At 36.0% G+C, this 20,379-nt stretch overlaps 2 protein-coding genes across 2 annotated transcripts in view; one reads left to right on the top strand and one right to left on the bottom strand.

The window, feature by feature from the left end:
- Positions 1-3,986: 3,986 nt before the first annotated feature.
- On the bottom strand, positions 3,987-11,886 carry snapc3 (small nuclear RNA activating complex, polypeptide 3). The gene is made up of 9 exons (XM_059351333.1): positions 11,638-11,886; positions 10,018-10,101; positions 9,851-9,929; positions 9,648-9,752; positions 9,408-9,557; positions 9,159-9,241; positions 7,452-7,610; positions 4,406-4,513; positions 3,987-4,321 (listed from the first exon to the last, which is right to left on the bottom strand). Exons 1-9 carry the CDS (start codon positions 11,853-11,855, stop codon positions 4,174-4,176), a joined length of 1,134 nt encoding a protein of 377 aa, XP_059207316.1. The 5' UTR covers positions 11,856-11,886; the 3' UTR covers positions 3,987-4,173.
- A 1,952-nt stretch (positions 11,887-13,838) lies between these two features.
- Positions 13,839-20,379, top strand: part of LOC131964150 (tetratricopeptide repeat protein 39B-like) — a 9,515-nt gene continuing 2,974 nt past the window's right edge. The window contains exons 1-13 of the mRNA XM_059328409.1: positions 13,839-14,065; positions 14,583-14,614; positions 15,146-15,250; positions 15,702-15,833; positions 16,250-16,326; positions 18,000-18,129; positions 18,237-18,342; positions 18,705-18,770; positions 18,869-18,977; positions 19,087-19,154; positions 19,232-19,291; positions 19,396-19,557; positions 19,665-19,756. Coding sequence (XP_059184392.1) covers positions 14,033-14,065; positions 14,583-14,614; positions 15,146-15,250; positions 15,702-15,833; positions 16,250-16,326; positions 18,000-18,129; positions 18,237-18,342; positions 18,705-18,770; positions 18,869-18,977; positions 19,087-19,154; positions 19,232-19,291; positions 19,396-19,557; positions 19,665-19,756 — 1,172 coding nt within the window. The 5' untranslated portion in view covers positions 13,839-14,032. The remainder of the gene's footprint in view (positions 14,066-14,582; positions 14,615-15,145; positions 15,251-15,701; positions 15,834-16,249; positions 16,327-17,999; positions 18,130-18,236; positions 18,343-18,704; positions 18,771-18,868; positions 18,978-19,086; positions 19,155-19,231; positions 19,292-19,395; positions 19,558-19,664; positions 19,757-20,379) is intronic.

The following is a 20,379-nucleotide window of genomic DNA, read 5'->3' as shown; positions in this document are numbered from 1 at the left end:
TCAAACCAAGCAGTCTGATCAAAACAATCTTAATAAGGCAGATCAGCTGAGCATTTGACTGTTTGGCCTAATTCCAATCTCTGCAATTCACCACCTTTGAGACACTTTTCCACAAAGTCAGAGGGCTTAAGGCCGACCCACTGTCAAATCGTCAAGTGCATGAGGGTTCTCTCATCCTGGAAACGTAAAGAAAAAAGTTCTGGTAAACAAGGAGGATTGGCACATCGGTGTTTACAGTGGCATACTGAATTTACACAGAAACACTACACTAACCTTGAGGATTTAAGATCCAACATAAAAACACAATCCGAGGAATGCAAGCATTGGCTATTTCACACATCTAAATTAACCATCTTTAAATTTTGCTTTACTTGAAATAGATTTTTGGACATTTTCTCATCCAATCAGTAAGGCAAAAGCCTGGTAATGTTAAAATCAAAGATCTGATCTCTGAATGCTTTTAAATCCACACTGAAAAAGCAAGGAATTGAATCATCCAGGTTGTTTTAGCTGACGTTGATTTCATGATTTGTATTGTACTTTTAGCATTTTTAGAGTCATAGACCACTATGTGTTGTAATATTATCTGTGTCTTGTGTCTGTTTTGTTTTGTCTTGTTCTTTATTTGTGCTACTTTTCTGTCTTGGCCAGAAAAAAGAGATTTTTAATCTCAATGGGACCTTTCGTGGTTAAATAAATGTATAATAATAATAATAATAACTAGGACTGCAAGCAGTACTGAACGGGCCCTCGCAGTACACATGTGTCGGGGCATGCTGCCGTCGGGGTGTGTGCGTTACAGGGGCCAGTCTATACCACCCCTATGAATTTCATTTCCTTAAGTGTTATAGTGTGGCCACGGTACCAAATATGAGATTAGACTGCCACCACATTGCCACCTAGGGGCCGATCAATAAAACCTTAAAGGGTTATCCCCAGGAGGGTATTGACAATAATTGTACCAAGTTTTGTATAATAATGCACAAACTCTCCCTTTAATCCTCATACAGTGTCTGAAGGAGGACTCTTAACTGATATGTATAAGTTAGAAGAGGCAGGTAGCAATGGTGGAAAGTAACTATGTACATTTACTCAAGTACTGGACTTAAAGTAAAATTTTGAGGTACTTTTATGTACATTTTATGTAACTTTATACTTCTACTCCACTACATTTTGAGACATATATTGTACTTTTTATTCCTCTACATTTAGCTGACAGCTTTACTTACTTTTCAGGTCAAGATTTAAAATGAAAAACATGATACATTTAAAATGATTACCCATTTTTATAAATTAAACCACCTAAAAGTTTATTAGGTAGTTACAATGAGCGGAGTGGAGTCATTTCACAGTGTGGTATTAGTACTTTTACTGAAGTAAAGGATCTGAACACTTCTTCCACCACTGTCTTTTTTACTTCTTTACTTTTTTTTTTACATACATTTTTTTTTTCTTTTTTATTATTTATTTATTTATTTTTTAAATAGTTTTTTTTGCGTTTCTGCGCATGCGCGGCCTTTCCGGCTTCTGCGCATGCGCGGCTTTTCGCCGCGTCTGCGCATGCGCGTTTTTTGCGGTTCTGCGCATGCGCGGTTTCTCGCCGATTCTGCGCATGCACAACCTTTTGCGGTTCTGCGCATGCGCGGCCGTTCTGGACAATGCGCATGCGCAGAAACCGCGCATGCGCAGAAGCGCTGGAAAAAAAATAAATTCTTCTACAGTGGTAGAAGAAGTGTTCAGATCCTTTACTTCAGTAAAAGTACTTATACCACACTGTGAAATGACTCCACTCCGCTCATTTTAACTACCTAATAAACTTTTAAGTGGTTTAATTTATAAAAATGGGTAATCATTTTAAATGTATCATGTTTTTCATTTTAAATCTTGACCTGAAAAGTAAGTAAAGCTGTCAGCTAAATGTAGAGGAATAAAAAGTACAATATATGTCTCAAAATGTAGTGGAGTAGAAGTATAAAGTTACATAAAATGTACATAAAAGTACCTCAAAATTTTACTTTAAGTCCAGTACTTGAGTAAATGTAGACAGTTACTTTCCACCATTGCTACCTGCCTCTTCTAACTTATACATATCAGTTAAGAGTCCTCCTTCAGACACTGTATGAGGATTAAAGGGATAGTTTGTGCATTATTATACAAAACTTGGTACAATTATTGTCAATGCCCTCCTGAGGATAACCCTTTAAGTTTTTATTGATCGGCCCCTAGGTGGCACTGTGGTGGCAGTCTAATTTCATATTTGGTACCGTGGCCACACTATAACACTTAAGGCAATGAAATTCATAGGGGTGGTATAGACTGGCCCCTGTAATGCACACACCCCGACGGCAACCTCTCATTGAAAAATAAAAACTCAGTCAGCCAAATAGTAAAGTGGTCTAGCAGACTGATTGGTGAGCCACAGCTCAACGTGGAGACCTTGTACACAAAACAATTACAGCGCATTACTGGTTCAATTTAAAATGACAGTTCCCATCCATTGCACAGAGTTTCAGCTCCTCCCCTCTGGGCGTAGGTTTACAATCCCTAGGTGTAGAACAAAAAGACACAAAAACAGTTTTGTCCCTGCTATGCTTTGCACAGGTGTTTATTTATTGTTGCTTTTATGTATGTTTTTACTATTTCTATATATACATTTTAACCTTTATCTACGTGTTTTACAGCCAAAACAAGTTTTATTTTATTTTGTTTCTTTTTCTGTCTTCTTTTTTTTTTTGCTATTCGTATTTTAGTTTACATAAATATGTAAGTATAGTCTGGACCTCTAAGAACTTTTAATAATTTTTAATTTAACTTGCCATTTCTTAACTCCCACTGTCTTAAGTTGAATGATGTGTGATATGTGCCTCTTTTGTGTGTGTATGAGGACTCTATTTGTACCCAGAGGTAGATTTTGTTTGCAGTATGAAGTAAATAACATAGATAAAAAGATAAAAAAACATGATAATGATAATGAATTTCATTACCTAAGTCTTATGGTCTGGGCAAAGTGCCAAATATTAAATTAGACTGCCACCAGAGCACCACCTAGGGGCCGATCAATAAAACCTTCAAGGGTTATCCTCAGGAGGGCATTGACAATAAGTATACCAAGTTTGGTGTTAATCCGACCAACCGATTTGGAGATATAAAATACTTCAATTTAAAGAGCGCCACCTAGTGGTCATCGGCCAAAATTTTGCACAGAGCCTCAGGGGCTCATAGGGAAGTAGGATCTTGAGTTTCATGTCATTCAGACACACCAATGTGGTGTGTCTGAATGACAACTTCGTGTTTTGTGTTTAAAATAGCGCCACCTGCAGGAAGTTGTTATTAATAACTTGAGTATTCTTTGGGTTATCAAAATTATTTTAATAACTTTTTGTTTTGAGGGTCCATAGATGCTGTGTGCAAAGTTTGGTGCAAAACGATGAAATTGCCTAGGAGTTCGAAAAAGTATGTTTACGACATTTTGCAAATTTGCGGGAAAAAAACTCTAGGTGAAAATGGGCGTGGCCTATATCACGAGATTCAGCACAACTCAGTGAATGCCTGGATATAAGGTTTTTGAATGTGCAATAAAGTATGTGGGAGTTATTAGCCAAAACGCACTCTTTATTATAGCGCTACCTAGTGGTGGAAATTCAGGATGACAATAGATTATACAATTTTTCGCCAGGTGTGACTTATATTTAAAGTTTCATGAGTTTTGGGGTATGTTCAGGCAATGAAAAATGCGATAATTTGGGAAGAAGAAAAAAATAATAATTCGAAATACAATAGGAACCTCGCAGGTTGTTGCCTGCTCGGGCCCTAATAATAAATCATGTCAGTTCCTATAGTGCCATAAAATAAAATAAAAAGACCCGAACCCAGGCTATACCAGGTGACATCAGTTAAAAGGATTCAATTCCACCTACTGCAAAAAATTGTAAAATGCTAAAGGTTTGTGAGGAACCACCTGAAGATCCACAGGCCAGTAAAACACAGTTTCCAGTAAATGTTACTGTTTATTCCAAACAAGATCATCTGTAAAGTCATAGCATAATTTTACGGAACGCTTTCTTTTTAAACAAAATATACATTTCCCAAAAATCCAAGCATTTCTTTCTGAAATATAAAACATTTAACTGTATTATACAGCATTAAATAAGGGAGCTGATCCAGAGGAAAGCATTAGTTAAATGCACCACGGTCCACATAAGGAAAGGCCAGGAACTCTCCAAGCTTTTTGCCCTCAGCGTCGTAGTGCAGCATCCGGAAGCATTTGTCACAAAAGAGGCACGGGTCACTGGGAGCGTACTGGTCGTTGGTAGTAAACCATCTGGGGAAAAAAAAAAGGGTGTTAAACTTGTATTCACAGCTTGAGAATACTAAAGCTGGTTATTTCCTGCTGATTTTTACTCACCTTCCAATATAGAGGTGGCAGACGGCACACTTCTGGGTGATGATTCTGTTCTTGTGTATGAGAAGTGGATACAGCTTCTTGTCCAGGCAGTCGCTGCTATGGCTCAGTCTGTTATGAATCGAAAGAGATTGAAAAAGGACACATTTGTGATCTCGAGAGCTGCTTACAGGCAAACAATAAATCCGCTCAGGCATCACCACATGTATTAGTTCTGTAAAGTCTTGTGAGAGCAGTCAAACGAATTGCTTTATTTTAAAGGCTTGTAGCAATAACAGAGATTCAGAGAGCATCATGCCACACCACCATGTATAATTGCTGTAGTAGTACAGTTTGATTAGGTAGAGGGCATGATCAGGGGTTTGATCGTGACATTTTTCAGACCAGCATGTGCTTGTAACTCAGAACAAGAATCTAATTCATAATTAGTTGCAACAAGATGAAATGACTCCCGAGAGCTGCATTTGTAGTTTAAAGTTTGTACTTCATGAATCTGACAACTTGGTGTTTCTGATACTAGCAGAACAGCAGCGAAAGATAATTAAGATTTGTTGAGATGAGCAAGAAGCACTAACAAATCTAGGTGCACAGAAGTAAGCTTAGGTTTGACTAAACTCATGATGGATGTCACTTTTTGTCAATACTCTTTGTATATGTATTTAAGGAGTCACATCACAGCCTGTAGAATAAGAGATCAAACGTCTTCAGCCACACCAGAAGCTGACTTTTACAAACATAAACCTGCTTGTGGCATTAGAAAGTCAAAGTTTCAATGAAGTCATTAGGATTCATCCTCTTTGGGAAATGAGTTTCTATACCAAATATTGTTTCAATCCATCTTATATATGCAGAGATATTTCACTGGATAAGAAATGGACATACTATTGGCACTGAATTATAAGTCAGTGGCATGAATAACCACAATACTTGATTCAGAAGGTATTTTGGCACTTTTTTTTCTCCACAATATTTTTATTTTATTTTAAATTTATAACACTTCGACATACAGCTTTTACATTCGTGTGTCGTCATTCAACTTCCATATTCTAAGATAGCTGCATTTACATAGACAGAATAATAAAAACAAACAAAACTTCAAACAGGTATGCTCCTCCTGTTAAAGGAAATGGTAATCTATATACAATTGAGTATCGTTTGGAATTGGTGTGAATTAAAACACATTTATAGAAAAGCAATGTGAATCTGACAAGATCGGAATCTGCATTGTCCACAAAGACTAGTTATCCACTTCTTCTAATAGTGGGGCGGATTAGCTCAATATTTTACACCAATCGTTCACTTTGTGATAAAAGCATGAAATTTGGTAGATGTGTTGGTGAATATGTTTCCAACAAATCTGGATATTGGGCCACCTCAAAAGCACCCCCTAGTGGCCGTGGCAGGCATTTGTTATACGAATAAATCAATAATGAATAAAAACTGCCCTTTTAATAATACCAACTGGTGATGAATTGTATATTGTTGGAAAGCCTGATTAGTCACCTTTACAACGAGGTACAGCTTGTAAGGATCGTGCATTCATGGAATGAGCACAGGGCTAATATTTTAAGAAATAATTTAAATATTTTTTTTAATTTTAACGAAGAAAATGACTGCTATGGCCACTAGGGGGCGAATTTGCGATGGTCTAACATACAGATTTGTTTGAAACATATCCACCAACACATCCACCAAATTGTGTGCTTCTATCACAAAATAAACAATTCTTGTGATTTATTGAGCTAATCCACCCCACAGGGGATGCACATTTTTGGGGGGTGCTACCCACACGTTTAGCCCCGTTGCTCATTCCATGAATGCACGATCCTTACAAGCTGTACCTCGTTGTAAAGGTGACTAATCAGGCTTTCCAACAATATACAATTCATCACCAGTTGGTATTATTAAAAGGGCAGTTTTTATTCATTATTGATTTATTCGTATAACAAATGCCTGCCACGGCCACTAGGGGGCGCTTTTGAGGTGGCCCAACATCCAGATTTGTTTGAAGCATATTCACCAACACATCTACCAAATTTCATGCTTTTATCACAAAATGAACGATTGTTCAGCTAATCCGCCCCACTATAAGTCTTTAATGTAGTTGATGAAAGGGCTCCATATGTCCTCAAATACATGCTGTTTAGCCTTTAATATGTAAGTTATTCTCTCTAAAGGAAGGCTTGCTAACATCTGTCTTATCCATTGAGTAGTACTTGGTCTATAAATCTTTATCCACAATAATGCAACACATTTCTTAGCATAAAGCAAGCTGAGGTCTATAAATGTCCGCTCATTCCTACTATAGTTGTGTTTCTCTGGGTATAAACCAAACAAAAAAAGTTTAGGGTCTAGTAAAATTTGTTTTGAAATAACCTTCTCGACTATAGCTCTTACCTCCTCACAGAACATTTTAATCTTTCTGCATTGCCAAATGCAGTGAACCAAAGTTCCTCTGGATTCCATACATTTCATGCATACATCTGGTATATTTTTATTATATCTATTTAAATCCATCTGTGTCACATATGTTCGCATTAACCATTTGTCCTGTATAAGTTTAAGATGTGTACTCACATTTTGGTTTGAACAAATGGTGTGCCTCCAGCAATCGCACCAGTCCATTTTGCATTTCTGATAAAATTTTGCGGCCATATCTTTGTCCGTGGTATCGTATTGGATATCGGGAACGGAGGACTTTCTAATTCTTATTCAAGTAGCTTTATTGGCATGACCATAACGAAATACAGTTTTGCCAATATCACTGTTTTGGCAAAATTTCACCTGTATTGGTATCAACCTTTAAATGTCTTGAAGTTCGACATCCCTACACAAGATACTAAAAAACAAGAATACATATTTGAATATGAAAACATGGTTTAAAACATCATAAAAGACAAGTAAATCAAGGGTCATAAAATAATTCTGGTAAATAGCCTATCACATAGCCACACATGATTTACATTATGTGCGGCAGTAACAAAGAAGTGGCACCACATATTCGAACAGCTGTTGAACAATAACGAGAAAAAAAACACACAGCACTGACCTGACGTCTGTAATGATGACGAGATGTTCACAGTCTCCCTGATGACAGTAGAGGTACGGGAAGCCCACTTTCAATTTCAGATCCTCAAATCGTGTGTCCTCCATCTTGGCCTGACTGAAGGATGGGAAGTTGCGGGACTTTGCCCATTCAATGGTAGTCCTGTATCGTAAACAGGCAGAGGGTACATCATCAACATAAGGGGTAGGACTCGATAAGTTTTTTTACTTCTTCCTACTCCCTTTCGAGCTTGCAGAAAGTGTGTTTTCTCAATTTTTTTTTTGCTTTTTTGTTTCGTTTTTTATTTATTCATCTATTAATATTTAAACTTGTTTTTTTTTGTGTTGTTTTTTTTACTTGCTTGCATGTTCGACATAAAGACAATCAAAAAAAAAAAAAAAAACATGATCAAAGACATGTCTGTTCATTTTAAACTTACATGTGACTTTAACCTTCCCGTATCTGGTAGCTTCCATGTTTATCTGTCTATAACACTGATTCCAAAAAGTCGGGATGTTGTCTTAAATGTAAATAAAACAAAGTATGATCATTTGTTAATCATTTTTTAACATATATTCAATTAAAACTGTACAAAGACAACATATTTACCCTTTCAAAACGCACGTGCCTACCAGAAGGTAGGAGTAGGGGTCGGGTTGCACCAAATAATTGTGGGTTTTGTTTTAGTCACATGCTGTACAAACATCACATCAGAAACTACAAGACGTTACCTTTCAAATGAGGCCTCATAAATGTAAAAAAACGGAATTCTCATTTTGTTTTTAATTACCTTTTCAGAGTATCCCAACTTCCCAGGAATCAGGGTTGTATTTCTGGGAACACCACTTCATAATTTGTCCAATAACATCTTCCCACAAGTTTTGGCGTAGTTTCAAAGTGTAAGTGTAATGTTCCGCCATAAACTTTTCTAGGAACCGTTTCTGATGAATGATTATTTATTTAGTAACTGTAGCTGAAAGTTCAGTAGGCAAAGATATCTTGATCTGAATCAGAATCACAAGGAGTCAATAAATATCCTCTGAAACAAAGTCTTTGTTCATGCTGCCATTTGTAACTTATGAATAAGCTGCAATGTCGTAACAGCACTACAGTGGCTTTTGTCCACAGTGTTCTTATTGGCAGGTCAGCTTTTTGCAACTGGCATTGTCAATGTTTGTACTCAAATGATTAGTCTAAAGATGGGCTGTAAGAGACAACTGCTAAGGCATTTCAGTGAAAGTTCATAGGTTCTGGACTCTATATGGAAAGTTGTTAAAAAGAAAGCCAAATTCTTCTTACACATTCCAGTTGACCACAAAACCATAACATAAATTTAATCAAAACCAAAACATATTTCAGTAATTTAATCATTATTATTACAGATATTGCTATGCTATCCTGGTTTATTTTGACAAAAAATTAAATGAGATGTGTAGTGTAGAACAAAGGGATTTTGATCAAATATCTTTTTTTTTCTTTTTTTTTTTACAACAGACACTTTTGTTGCACATGATGCATTCAAGGACTAACAGGAATTTGAAAATCCAAAGATTGCTTCTGTTTTTACAGTTTGTGTCTAAGATAAATGGTGGGATTTTAGAGATCCAGGTGTTCGGATCGTACCACAGGTGAAAATCTCCTTTCCAGGAGTCATTCTGGAACAACTGCAACTCTGACCTTCTCTGCGCACCAATGTAATGTAAAACTTACATGCTGATGTCCTGACACTCGGGGTACCGCATGTCATTGTAGAAAACTCCTTCGAAGAAAAAGAAGGCTGACTTGTAAAGATCCTGAAACACAAAACATGAAAAACATCATATCATGGTTTTAAGAGTTGGTCTTGGGTGGTGTGCAAATAAGGACAGAATAAATACCAAACAATACTTTTAATATATATTCTGAAATATGTTCAGAGCTTGCTTGTAATTTCAAATGATTAAATGTATGTTTTCTCACTTTGCTGATGAACTCTGGCGCCAAGTTCGGCGTGTTACTGAACTCCCCGCACACTTGCAGGTCGCTGACACAGCAGATGGCGTCCCTGAGCTCCACCAAGCTGTGGGAGCCCGTCATCAGCAGAGTTATGTGGGGTCTGATGTAGACAAACTATAGACGAAGTAAAAATGTCAATACAATGGAGAATTACATTTTGTCATATTTGTAGGGTTTCTGGCACCCTATGAGGTGAAAGCTCACTTTATCAAATGTAGCTGGGTAGTAAATGTTGATGCTTAGAATGATTTCTCCTTCAGGAACCATGTCAGCCGCTTCTTCTGGTTTCCTACCAAGAGTTAAACGCTCCTGGGAATCACAGAGAAGATATTGTATAAAGATAAGAGAAAGGTCCAGCACTTCCTCTGTCAAACAGAACAATATTTATTGTATTCCAATGGACCTACCAGTTCATCTGCGTAGAGGTCGTGTCTGTTCTTACTGGCTTTTAGAGCAGCTCTGTGGTCTTGTTTCCTTTTTCTTTGTCTGTTAAAAACATATCACAAAGCATTTGATTTGTTTACATGTTGTTGGTTTATCAGAGACACAATAAAGTTGTGTAAAAGAGTCATACATTAATGTTTTCAGCATTGGGTCTGCAGGAACAACTTCTGTATCGGGCTGCTGATCCTCAGGATAGCAACGGAGCGAATCAAGACTTGAAAGGAAAATACGAAAACAAAGTCATGTAAATAGTTTGCAAACACGGTCAATTCTGACATAAGGAAGACTTTAACAGCAAATATAAAAAATAATATTTTCTTTGCTACAATGTACTGTAGCACGGTAAAGCAAAGTGAAAAACACAGTCAGCGTGCACAAAACTGTACAGTCATATGATAAATCATAGTAAGACAATATAAGTCACGTTTCATAATGTCAAAAAAGGTTGTGTCCATTTTTGTTACTCACACATCTGCTGTCTAGGTGTTTAGGTATACATAACTAAAGAGAAATTAGCTCATTTAAGGCAGGTGAAATTGAAGTAAAGGAACCACATATGTAAACAAATAAGATGCAAATAAAAAAGATGATTTCACATAAGGCAGTTAATGATGTCATACAATGTGGATAAAATGGCAAATAAAATAATAAATTATTGATTTTAAAACAGATAAAAATGCTAAATATTATGTGAATATTTAGAAAAAACGAAAATAATTAAAACAAGTAATGACTATTAAAGCTGAAAAATAACATATCAGTGCATTCATGAATAGTATTTGATAATACAACATTACTTTAACTTATTTGTTAACTGTATTTTAATGTTATATACTAATGTTTTATACTTTTGTACTTAAATTGAACGTACTACAGTGATATTGCTAACGTTACTTTAATAGGCTAACGTTAACATTACTTCTTCTACCTTGGATATTTTAGTCTATTTGCTTTAGTGGTTTGTGATGTTTTATAAACTGTGTTACAAACAGTCATTTTGTCAATTTTTTTTTTTTTTTTTGCCTAAATCATCTCCTCATGACGCAGACTACCTATGGTAAAATCGCCTCCATCCTCAGTTGATCAGATCATGTGATTTTACCCCTTTAAGATAATGGCCTATGTCAAGTGTGTGACTTAAGCAGATTTATTATGCCTAAGTCAAAATAAAATGTGACTTATGCAATTTTTGAACATGCCTTTGTGACCTTAGCAAGATATGGCAACACTTTATTTTGAAGGTGTTTACTTAAGAGTGACATGAGCGTGTCATAAACACGACATGGGATGTGTCATGAACATTAATGACACTTTGAAGTAACATTAATACTCATGATACTTGTCATGTCATGTTTCTGACAGGCTTGTGTGACTATTATGTAGACCTTCAAAATAAAGTGTTACCATATCTTGCTTAAGTCACAAAGGCATGTTCAAAAAATTGCCTAAGTCATTTATTCCTCTTAAGTTACATAATTTACACACAAAATTTACTCCCTTGTTACATTCTTTTTGAGTGAAATGATCAATAAATGTCATATGTTACACTTCTGGTGAAGTTTTTTGTGTGTCCTGCAAAACTTGAAAACATGAGTTAGGCGATTATTTTAACAGAGTGACGAAACGAGAGGCGGGAAAATGAAAGAGAAACTATAAGAACCATTTTTATGAGACACAATTCATGTTTTCTGTGTGAAAATGATGAATTTGTTGCCAAACGTTAGCTAACTGTGCTAACCGTTAACGTTACCTGCAGATGGACTTGATGTCCGCCATGGTCTCCGCACTGACCCCCATCTCTTTAGCAAAGTTAGCATTAAACGTGCTCTCGTCGTCCTGCTGGTAGGAGTAGTAACTCGGCTTCAGGGTTTTCAGCCATTCCTTTCTGAAAGAGCCGATATGAAATACTTTGGTGTTAATATCAGTGTATTCATGATCTGGGATGTTGCTGTTAGGCTCCGTCGCCATGTTTTCCTGGATGACTAGTACTACATTTGAGCGGTGAGGATCATGGGTAATGTAGTTTTTGGACTAGGGGCAAAAAGCAATTGCGGGGCCATGAAGGTGATTGATTGATTGATTGATTGATTGATTGATTGATTGATTTATTTATTTATTTATTTATTTATTTATTTATTTATTCACGAAATTTCTGGATTTTTTTCTGTGGAATCTTTCTTTTTATTTTTTATTTATTTATTATTTTTTTACAAAATATACTTCTATACTGAAGAGCAGCATGCTATTACAATTGAAATATCTGAAATATAGTCCATAATATGTGATAATACTTGAAAGTTACAATTCACATGATGAATGTGGGTAAACGTTACGTGATTTGTCATTGTGTTCACATAAACGTCAGATTGGAGGTAAAATAAACTTAACTCATTATGGCACCAAAAAAATCTATAATAATGTATTTCTTTTTTTGATAGTGCAAAACAGACAAAATGGAAAATCCACCCAAATGCCATTGCACAAATAATGCACAATCATATTGTTTTTCAGCAAAGTATTATACAACTGCAAATATTTCATGATGTGTCTGTTATCAGTGTCTTTGAGAGTAGGGCTGATCGATATGGACCAAAAGTCATATCCCGATATATTAAGGCTGAATATCGATATAAGATATATATCCCGGTACTTTTATCGCAAAGTGAGAGCAAATGTTCAGTCAAAGTGAAAGCCAAATTTGACATGTCACAAGTAGTTTTATTGAAACCGTTTATTTAAGTGAACATAAATACTGTTTATGAAATAAAATAGGCCAATCTTTTTCTGAAATAAATATATTTATATGAGAAAAGAATAACAAACATTGCAAAAGAACTAAATATGAAAAACCCTAGTAAGGGTAGCATTTATATATAAAGCAGCTTGTCTGGAGCAAGGATCACAGTTCAAATTTGAACTTTATCGATATATGCGATTATTGTCTAATTCTATATCACATTTAAATTCTATTGATATATTTTTCATATTGATATATCGCCCAGCCCTAGTTGAGAGGGCATCCTTTTGTCTTAAAATGCATTAAAACAGATGAGTAAAAAATTACTTGTTTCACAGTGACAGAGGCTGGCCACACTTTCATATTTGACTTATGATAAACTGCTTTAACTGCTTGTGCAGACTTTTTAAAACCAATGCTAATTCATTCAGATTTTTTCTATGACGTGCATTTAAAGGAAAAGCGTCACGAAGAAGCTTAAAACAGTAGATTGTTGAGCAGCAGTGGAAACGACAAAAACCACCAAAAATAAATAGTTAGGCAGGGACATCACATGAATGCAGATAGACCAGAGATGTTGACCAAATCTACGTAATACATTCCTTGTGCTGTCAGAGTAGTTACACCAGTACTGAATGGAGCAGCTCGAGGAATTTGTGAAATGGTAATGTGTGATACAAACCAGTTGGACGGCATCGCCATTGTTTACAGTTTTAATAGTTTGAGGACAAAAGAAGTATGCTACACAATTTCATTATTGCCCTAAAATAATAAAGTGATTAAATTCATTTATTTTATTGTGCGGCAGAACTTAATTTTTATTCATTTTAATTTATTCATAAATATTTAATTTATCTATTGACCTATTTTCGACAGTTCTGGTGTTCAATTTCTTGTCCTGTCCTTGTAGGAGTGTATGTTTCTAATCCTGAAATTCTTTTTAAACGTTCAAACAATAGAATAACCTGTATTATTATTATTATTATTATTATTATTATGTAGTTTAACCTTTATCATTTATTTTCTTTTTTTCACGTTTCTGGTTTATTAAATTATTTTTACATATATTTTACGCACATTCATTGGTTATACTCAATTGTGCATTCATCGAAAAACAAAACAAAATGTGGGCACAATATTTCTTGTAAAGGTCGCTCATAAAATGCGCTTCAAATGAGAAATTATTTTTTATATATGTGAGTGTTCACAATGACGTCCTTTGACGTGAAATCACAGACTTGTGGGCTGGATTTGAAACTCAAAGCCACTCCCGACCGACTCTTCACCTTATAAATATCGCGGGAGGTCAAATTACCGCCTTGTTTGCAAGGTAATACATTGACATCTAGTCTTTGAATCAGCGACTTTTAGTTTGATCTCTTTTAATTTGACTCAATTTGCAGCACAAATGGAGACGAAAATAGACAATTCACTTCAACAGGTAGGTTTTGTTTTTCCTGCAATTCTACTCATATCTCTCAAACTTATTTTATTTATTTCGGCGATTTTTAAGCAATTTTTGTCTCTTTCGATTAATTTAACAATTCATATGTAAGAGGAAGAAAGTTAAGTTAATAAAATGTGTTATTCCTTCAATTTATCATGTTTAGAGTCCACAAATGTGAACTTTTGGACTTCCCCTGGTTAAAATACTACTGTTCTCCCACATATACATGTTTAGGTCTTTCTTTTATTCTCGATATTTTTATATAATTTTTTTAATCTAATTATATATCGTCTCAGGACCTTTTTTGTTTACTGTGTTGCTGTCAAATAGTTTCTTATTCAGAGGGGGCATATTGACTGGGATATCACATTTTACTATTTGAAATAATTAAAATTAGCAAAAGTGAATAAAATATTCAGGCAGGTTAAACTGCCCTCTTACCACACAGTTTTAAGATGACAAATTTGAAAGTGGATTTCAAAATTAGATTTCATTTCCCCCCTTTTCTCAGGTGGACCTGGACCAAGCCGGTGAGGATTCAGTGTAAGTGGAACTATGCTTTTATTTGATCTGTTTCACAGGATTTCGAGCATTTTTCAATGGTTGATGCAAATCTTAAGCAGACATATTTACTTAGGAATTACAGAGAATGATAGAGAATGTTGAAATTGGATGGGCTTTGATGAAATCTACTCACTGTAATGCATTACACACACACTAGAGGTCAGCAGATGTATCTTGCTGATACTTATTCATTCTTCAAACTGCATACCTATATTTAAAGCCCCTTGTTTCACCCACTCATCTTGCTAACATGCAATATGTTTTATATCTCATCTTATGATGAGGAAGTAAAGCCCAGAGAGTGCCTCTGTTCTGGGCTTCCTCGCTTTCATACTCCTGTGTTCCCAAATACTTATGCATGACTTTTTTTGTAAATATAAACTCTGATTTCTGAATTTGATGCATTGTGTTTGTATTTACATTTTACGCAGTGTCCCAATATTTTTGGAATCAGGCTTGGACATCTGTTAGATGTAGAAGCCTAAATTAATTTGCCAATCTCTCATTCAGATCACCTGGAATTGATTTAGAGGCTGCACTGAAGGAATGCAGCGGCGCCCTCGACCTTTTTCTCAACAATAGATTTTCTGATGCTTTGGCTCTCTTAAAACCCCGGTAAGTCCCTCACACTCAAGTGACAATCTCCAGCTCACTCCATGTTGGTGTACAGCTGTTTCACAATGCTGGTCGTAGATCTTACTTATATGCATTTGATTACTTTTTTTTCTTTTACAATAGATTTTTTTTTTTCTATAAACAAAAAATTTGAAAGAAAAGTATTGTGTAAAAATCTACAGCAACAGAAGACAAACAACTATGATCACCAGAAAAAAAAATTGTATGGTTTTTAAAAACCCCTCAATCAAAAAACAAGGTCACAACAATATTAAATATCTGATCCAATAAGATGAAACCTATTTGGGACATATTTTAGATTATACATAGAGCCACAAGCCAACTATGTATGCATACAGAGCTCAGTAAAGTACCCAGAGTTCCCTCCAGCAGCCAGTATTTCACCCACTTTACTACAAAATTAAGAAATCATTGCCTTTTTCTTCTCCAGGAGGAGTCGGAGCATGTACCATGCAATGGGCTACAGTAGCATTTTGGTGATGCAGGCAGGCATGACCTTTGAACCGAAGGACATGGATGCTGCCATGGAGGCGCTGAGGGAATCTGTGCAGACATGCCAAAGGTAAGGCTGAACCCTTTTCATAAAAGCTCATGATTCAAGTTCTCACTTTGATATAGGGGACAACACATGGTACATTTCTGAGTGAGATAATTTGTTATATGCATAAGAATTTATTAATCACCTCATCTTAAATGTCTTCCAAAACATTGAGAATTGCTAGTTCTCTGAAGAAAAGGCAGACCCAGGGCTATGAATCCATTAAAAAACCCATTAAGCAATAGAGTAGGATATCCCACCTTGTCAAATGGCCTGAAACCTGCCCTCAGGACATGAAACAGGCAATTCCTGTTTATACACAAAGGGACCAAACCCAAATTCTCACACAAAAGTTTTGACACTGTCTTGCTTAACCTGTCCACTTAAAAAAAAAAAAAAAAAAAAAAAAAACACAATATCCTGTGTGTTCTTGAACTTAGGTTTCGGAAGAAAACTGGAATAGTGGAGACTTTAACCAGCCTGTGGTATAGACAACCAGCCGAAAACATGACAGAAGGTAAGTGATGAAACTGATGAGCCATGGTACAGAAGTACTGGCACTGATGCTTAGCAATGTGCTGCCAGGGACAGGAGAGTTTGGGTACACCAAAGTCACACAATAACACAAACTAAACAACCGAGGCAGCTGCAGACCAGCAACTCCTGCGATCTAAATATTGTTTACACTTCAAACAGACAGCTTCCATGTTGGTATTCCTGTGATCTACTGCAGTGGTTCTCAACCTTTTTGAGTCGCGTCCCCCAATTTAACATGCATGTTGTCCGTGACCCCTGCTCACTGAACACAATCTCGCACACACAGTTCAGATCACCCAAAAAAGAAACAAAATGACCAAAAAAAGGAAACAAAATGACCAAAAAAGACACAAATTGACCACAAAATGATTAAAAAAAAGACACAAAATGACCTAAAAATACACAAAATGACCAAAAAAAGACACAAAATGACCAAAAAAAGACACAAAATGACCAAAAAAGACACAAATTGACTACAAAATGATAAAAAAAAAAGACACAAAATGACCTAAAAAGACACAAAATGACCAAAAAGACTAACACATTAACACACACTGACTTCCAAAATGATTTGGCTATCTCCAGAAATCATCTCGCGACCCCAAGGTTGAGAATAGCTGATCTACTGTCGGTAATTTACTGACTACAGACAAGTACCTTATAAAAGTGTGAGTTTCTCACAAGTTTTTTGAATTTATTTTCATTAGCAATGAATAAAACATAATTATTGCCGTTGCTTGCGAGACAAGGAGATGGTGCTAAATTTTATTAGAGTAATGGCCTTTAGCTGACAGCACGCTCCTGCAGGAGAAGACAAGTTGGTATATCTTTTATACTTTTTACTTTATATTTTATATTTATTTATATATATATATATATATATATATATATATATATATATATATATATACATACATACATACATACATACATACATACATACATACATATACTATACTTAGTATGACATCACCATGCTGACTTATAGAAAACTCTAAGGAATTTGCAGAGCTAGATAGGCAATGAGTCATTTAGCCAGAAATGACAATCAATCATCTGGATAAATGCCATTAATCCAATATGAGTCACAGCACAGAAATCAAGTGTGGTTAGGTCTCCAAATAAAAAGTATACTTTTACATATAATACAGTATATATACTTTTGTTCTTGATATAGGCTGCTGCCAATATTAAATTAGATTCTTGTCATTGTACAAGAACATACAACTAAATTCAGGTGCACTCAAGGAACTTGCTCAAATATACAAATGGATAATTAAAATTAAATAATGCTTTTATTCCAGTCATTCATACTCATTATACACATCAAAACATGTGCCAGCATATTATATTCTATACTCATGCACGCATTGCCAATGTATGCAGTTGAAATTGGCAACAGGTGCTCATAGAGATTATTGCACATAATAAATTATTGCACAATAAAGTTGTGATGTAGTTTGGGGGCTTTCAGAGTTAATTATGGTGATGGCTTTGGGTTAGAAGCTGTTCATAAATCTTGTGTGTTTTGATTGAGCTGTAGTGTTTATGAAGGGCAGCTGTTCAAACAGGTTTAGGATGTTGTGTCTTCTGCATATCCTGTTCATTTTGTAGGTTTTTACCCAGCATGTGATAGTTTATTCTTGTTTACAGAGGAGATGCATGCAGAGCTGTGCTACGCTGAAGTTCTGCTGATGAAAGCAGCTCTCACATTCCTGGATGAGAGCATAATTGGTTTCATTAAAGGAGGAATGAGAATCCGAAACAGTTACCAGATTTACAAGTAAGAAGCTTGAATCGGGGACTCAGTTGGTGACACTGTGGAAAGGGGAATAAGTAAATGTTATCGTATTAAAAATATATTTTTAAATGTCTTGTCTCCTCAACCAGGGATTGCCAGGTCTTGGCGAGTCTCACAAAAGACATGGAAAAACAGAAGAGCACTCACATTCACTTTAGGGGCGGTGTCAACATGGGCATTGGATCATTTAATCTGGTAAGAGCTCTAGAAAACACTGCTGTCGAACAGTGTGTCTTTTCTGCCATATAGATAGATAGATAGATATAATTTATTCATCCCAAGCTGGGAAATTACAGTGTAGCAGCAGCATTACACACAGAGACAATAACAACACAATTAAATAAAAAGAACAACCTAGGCATACTTCAAGCAATAAAATATATAATATATCTTATCTCTCATATCTTAATCGCCAGGGTTTTGCTGAAAGCAGTATTTATGAGCAGATATGTTGCTGTCGACAGTGAAAATAAAGACTACTGAAATGCCTGAATGGACAAAGTATTGTACCTTAACCATCTTTATTCTTTTTTTTTTTTCTTTTTTTCTTTTATCAGATGCTGTCTCTGCTGCCCTCCAGAGTCCTCAGACTGATGGAGTTTTTAGGCTTTTCAGGAGACCGGGTAGGTGCCATCAGTCACGTCACGTCATGGTATACTAATAGTGTTTCAATAATAAAGTATTTTTATTTTAATCAAAGAATCGTCTAATTTTCTTACAGGAATTGGGTTTGTCAGAGCTGAGAGAAGGAGCAGCCGGCAACAGCCTGCGCTCCATCCTCAGCACCCTGACTCTGCTGATGTTTCATCTGTACATTACAGTGATTCTGGGTAACTTTCTGCCAGGAATTAACGTATTTGTAGACAAGCAGCATTTTCTCTTTATTTTAAGATTTGTTACAGTCAGAAAATTCTTATTCTGCTCATGTTCCTTCCTCAGGTACTGGTGAGGGAAACCTTACAGAAGCTGAAGCTCTGCTGGAGCCTTACATTGAAAAGTTCCCGAATGTGAGAACAGTTTTTTGCTGACTCTAACTTCCCGGTGAAATTGCAGTGCTGTGAATTAATTTGAGTCTTGTCCACAGGGAGCCCTCATTCTTTTCTACATTGCAAGAATTGCTCTGCTCAAAGGAAACTTCACATTTGTGAGTACAGATAATAACCGGTCTAACACTGTAGACTGTGTCTGCAGTATCTCAGTGCTATTTTTAAAATGAAGAAAACTGAAAGCTCATGGGTTTCTCCACAGGCTCAGGAGAAGTACCTGGCATGTATCGCAGCACAGCAAGAGTGGCGTCAGATACACCACCTCTGTTACTGGGAGCTGATGTGGGCCTACTCATTCGAACAAAATTGGATGGAGGCGTATAAATACGCTGACCTGCTCTGCAAAGAGAGCAAATGGTCCCAGGTAACCAAAATAACCAATGTGCCCTTTGTCCTGTTAAACTGCTCATGTGTTACTTTTATTCTATTTGTTTACCTCCATATGACGAGCTGATTTCTCTTTTCTTGCAGGCCACCTATACATTCCAGAAAGCTGCCATCTTGAGCATGCTCCCAGAGGAAGAAGTGACGAAACTTGGAGAAAATGTGGTGTTGTTATTCAGGTGTGTAAGCAAAACTCTCATGAGCTGCTTTTCCATAATTGCACCAAACCAAGTGGCAACCTCCATGGCTGAAAAGTGAAGCCAATGTGGAAGTGCCATAAAACTATATTCTATCCACTGGCTGCAAAATGGATTCAAATTGTCTGTGCTAAAAGAAAACCACTAATTTATGACTTTATGGTCACAATCACTAGTTTCAAATGTTCTTCAATACAGCATGATGTTTTATTTGTAAATGACGCTATGTCAGTTCCGGTTTTCAGATGTTAATGGCCCACTGACTGCCCATGGTGCTAAATGTATCCTGAGTGAAGAGTCACTCAACTCTCAACTCAACTCAACTTTATTTGTAAAGCACTTTTTAAAACAACCACAGCCGCAACAAAGTGCTGTACATAAACAAACAGAACAAGAGACAATAAAATAAATAAAACAGGAAATAAACACTAAAATAAATTGATTCATTGCTTTTTAAAAGACAATTTAAAAAACAATAAATAAAACAAACCATAAAACACTAAAAACAAGAGCAGAGTCTCATGCGTGGTTAAAAGCCAAGGAATAAAAATAGGTTTTAAGATGACTTTTAAAATTGGACAGTGAGGAGGCTTGTCTGATTTGCA

Source organism: Centropristis striata, chromosome 1 (assembly GCF_030273125.1).
Source record: "Centropristis striata isolate RG_2023a ecotype Rhode Island chromosome 1, C.striata_1.0, whole genome shotgun sequence".
NCBI classification, from domain to species: domain Eukaryota; kingdom Metazoa; phylum Chordata; class Actinopteri; order Perciformes; family Serranidae; genus Centropristis; species Centropristis striata.
This window is presented reverse-complemented; position numbering and strand designations above follow the sequence as displayed.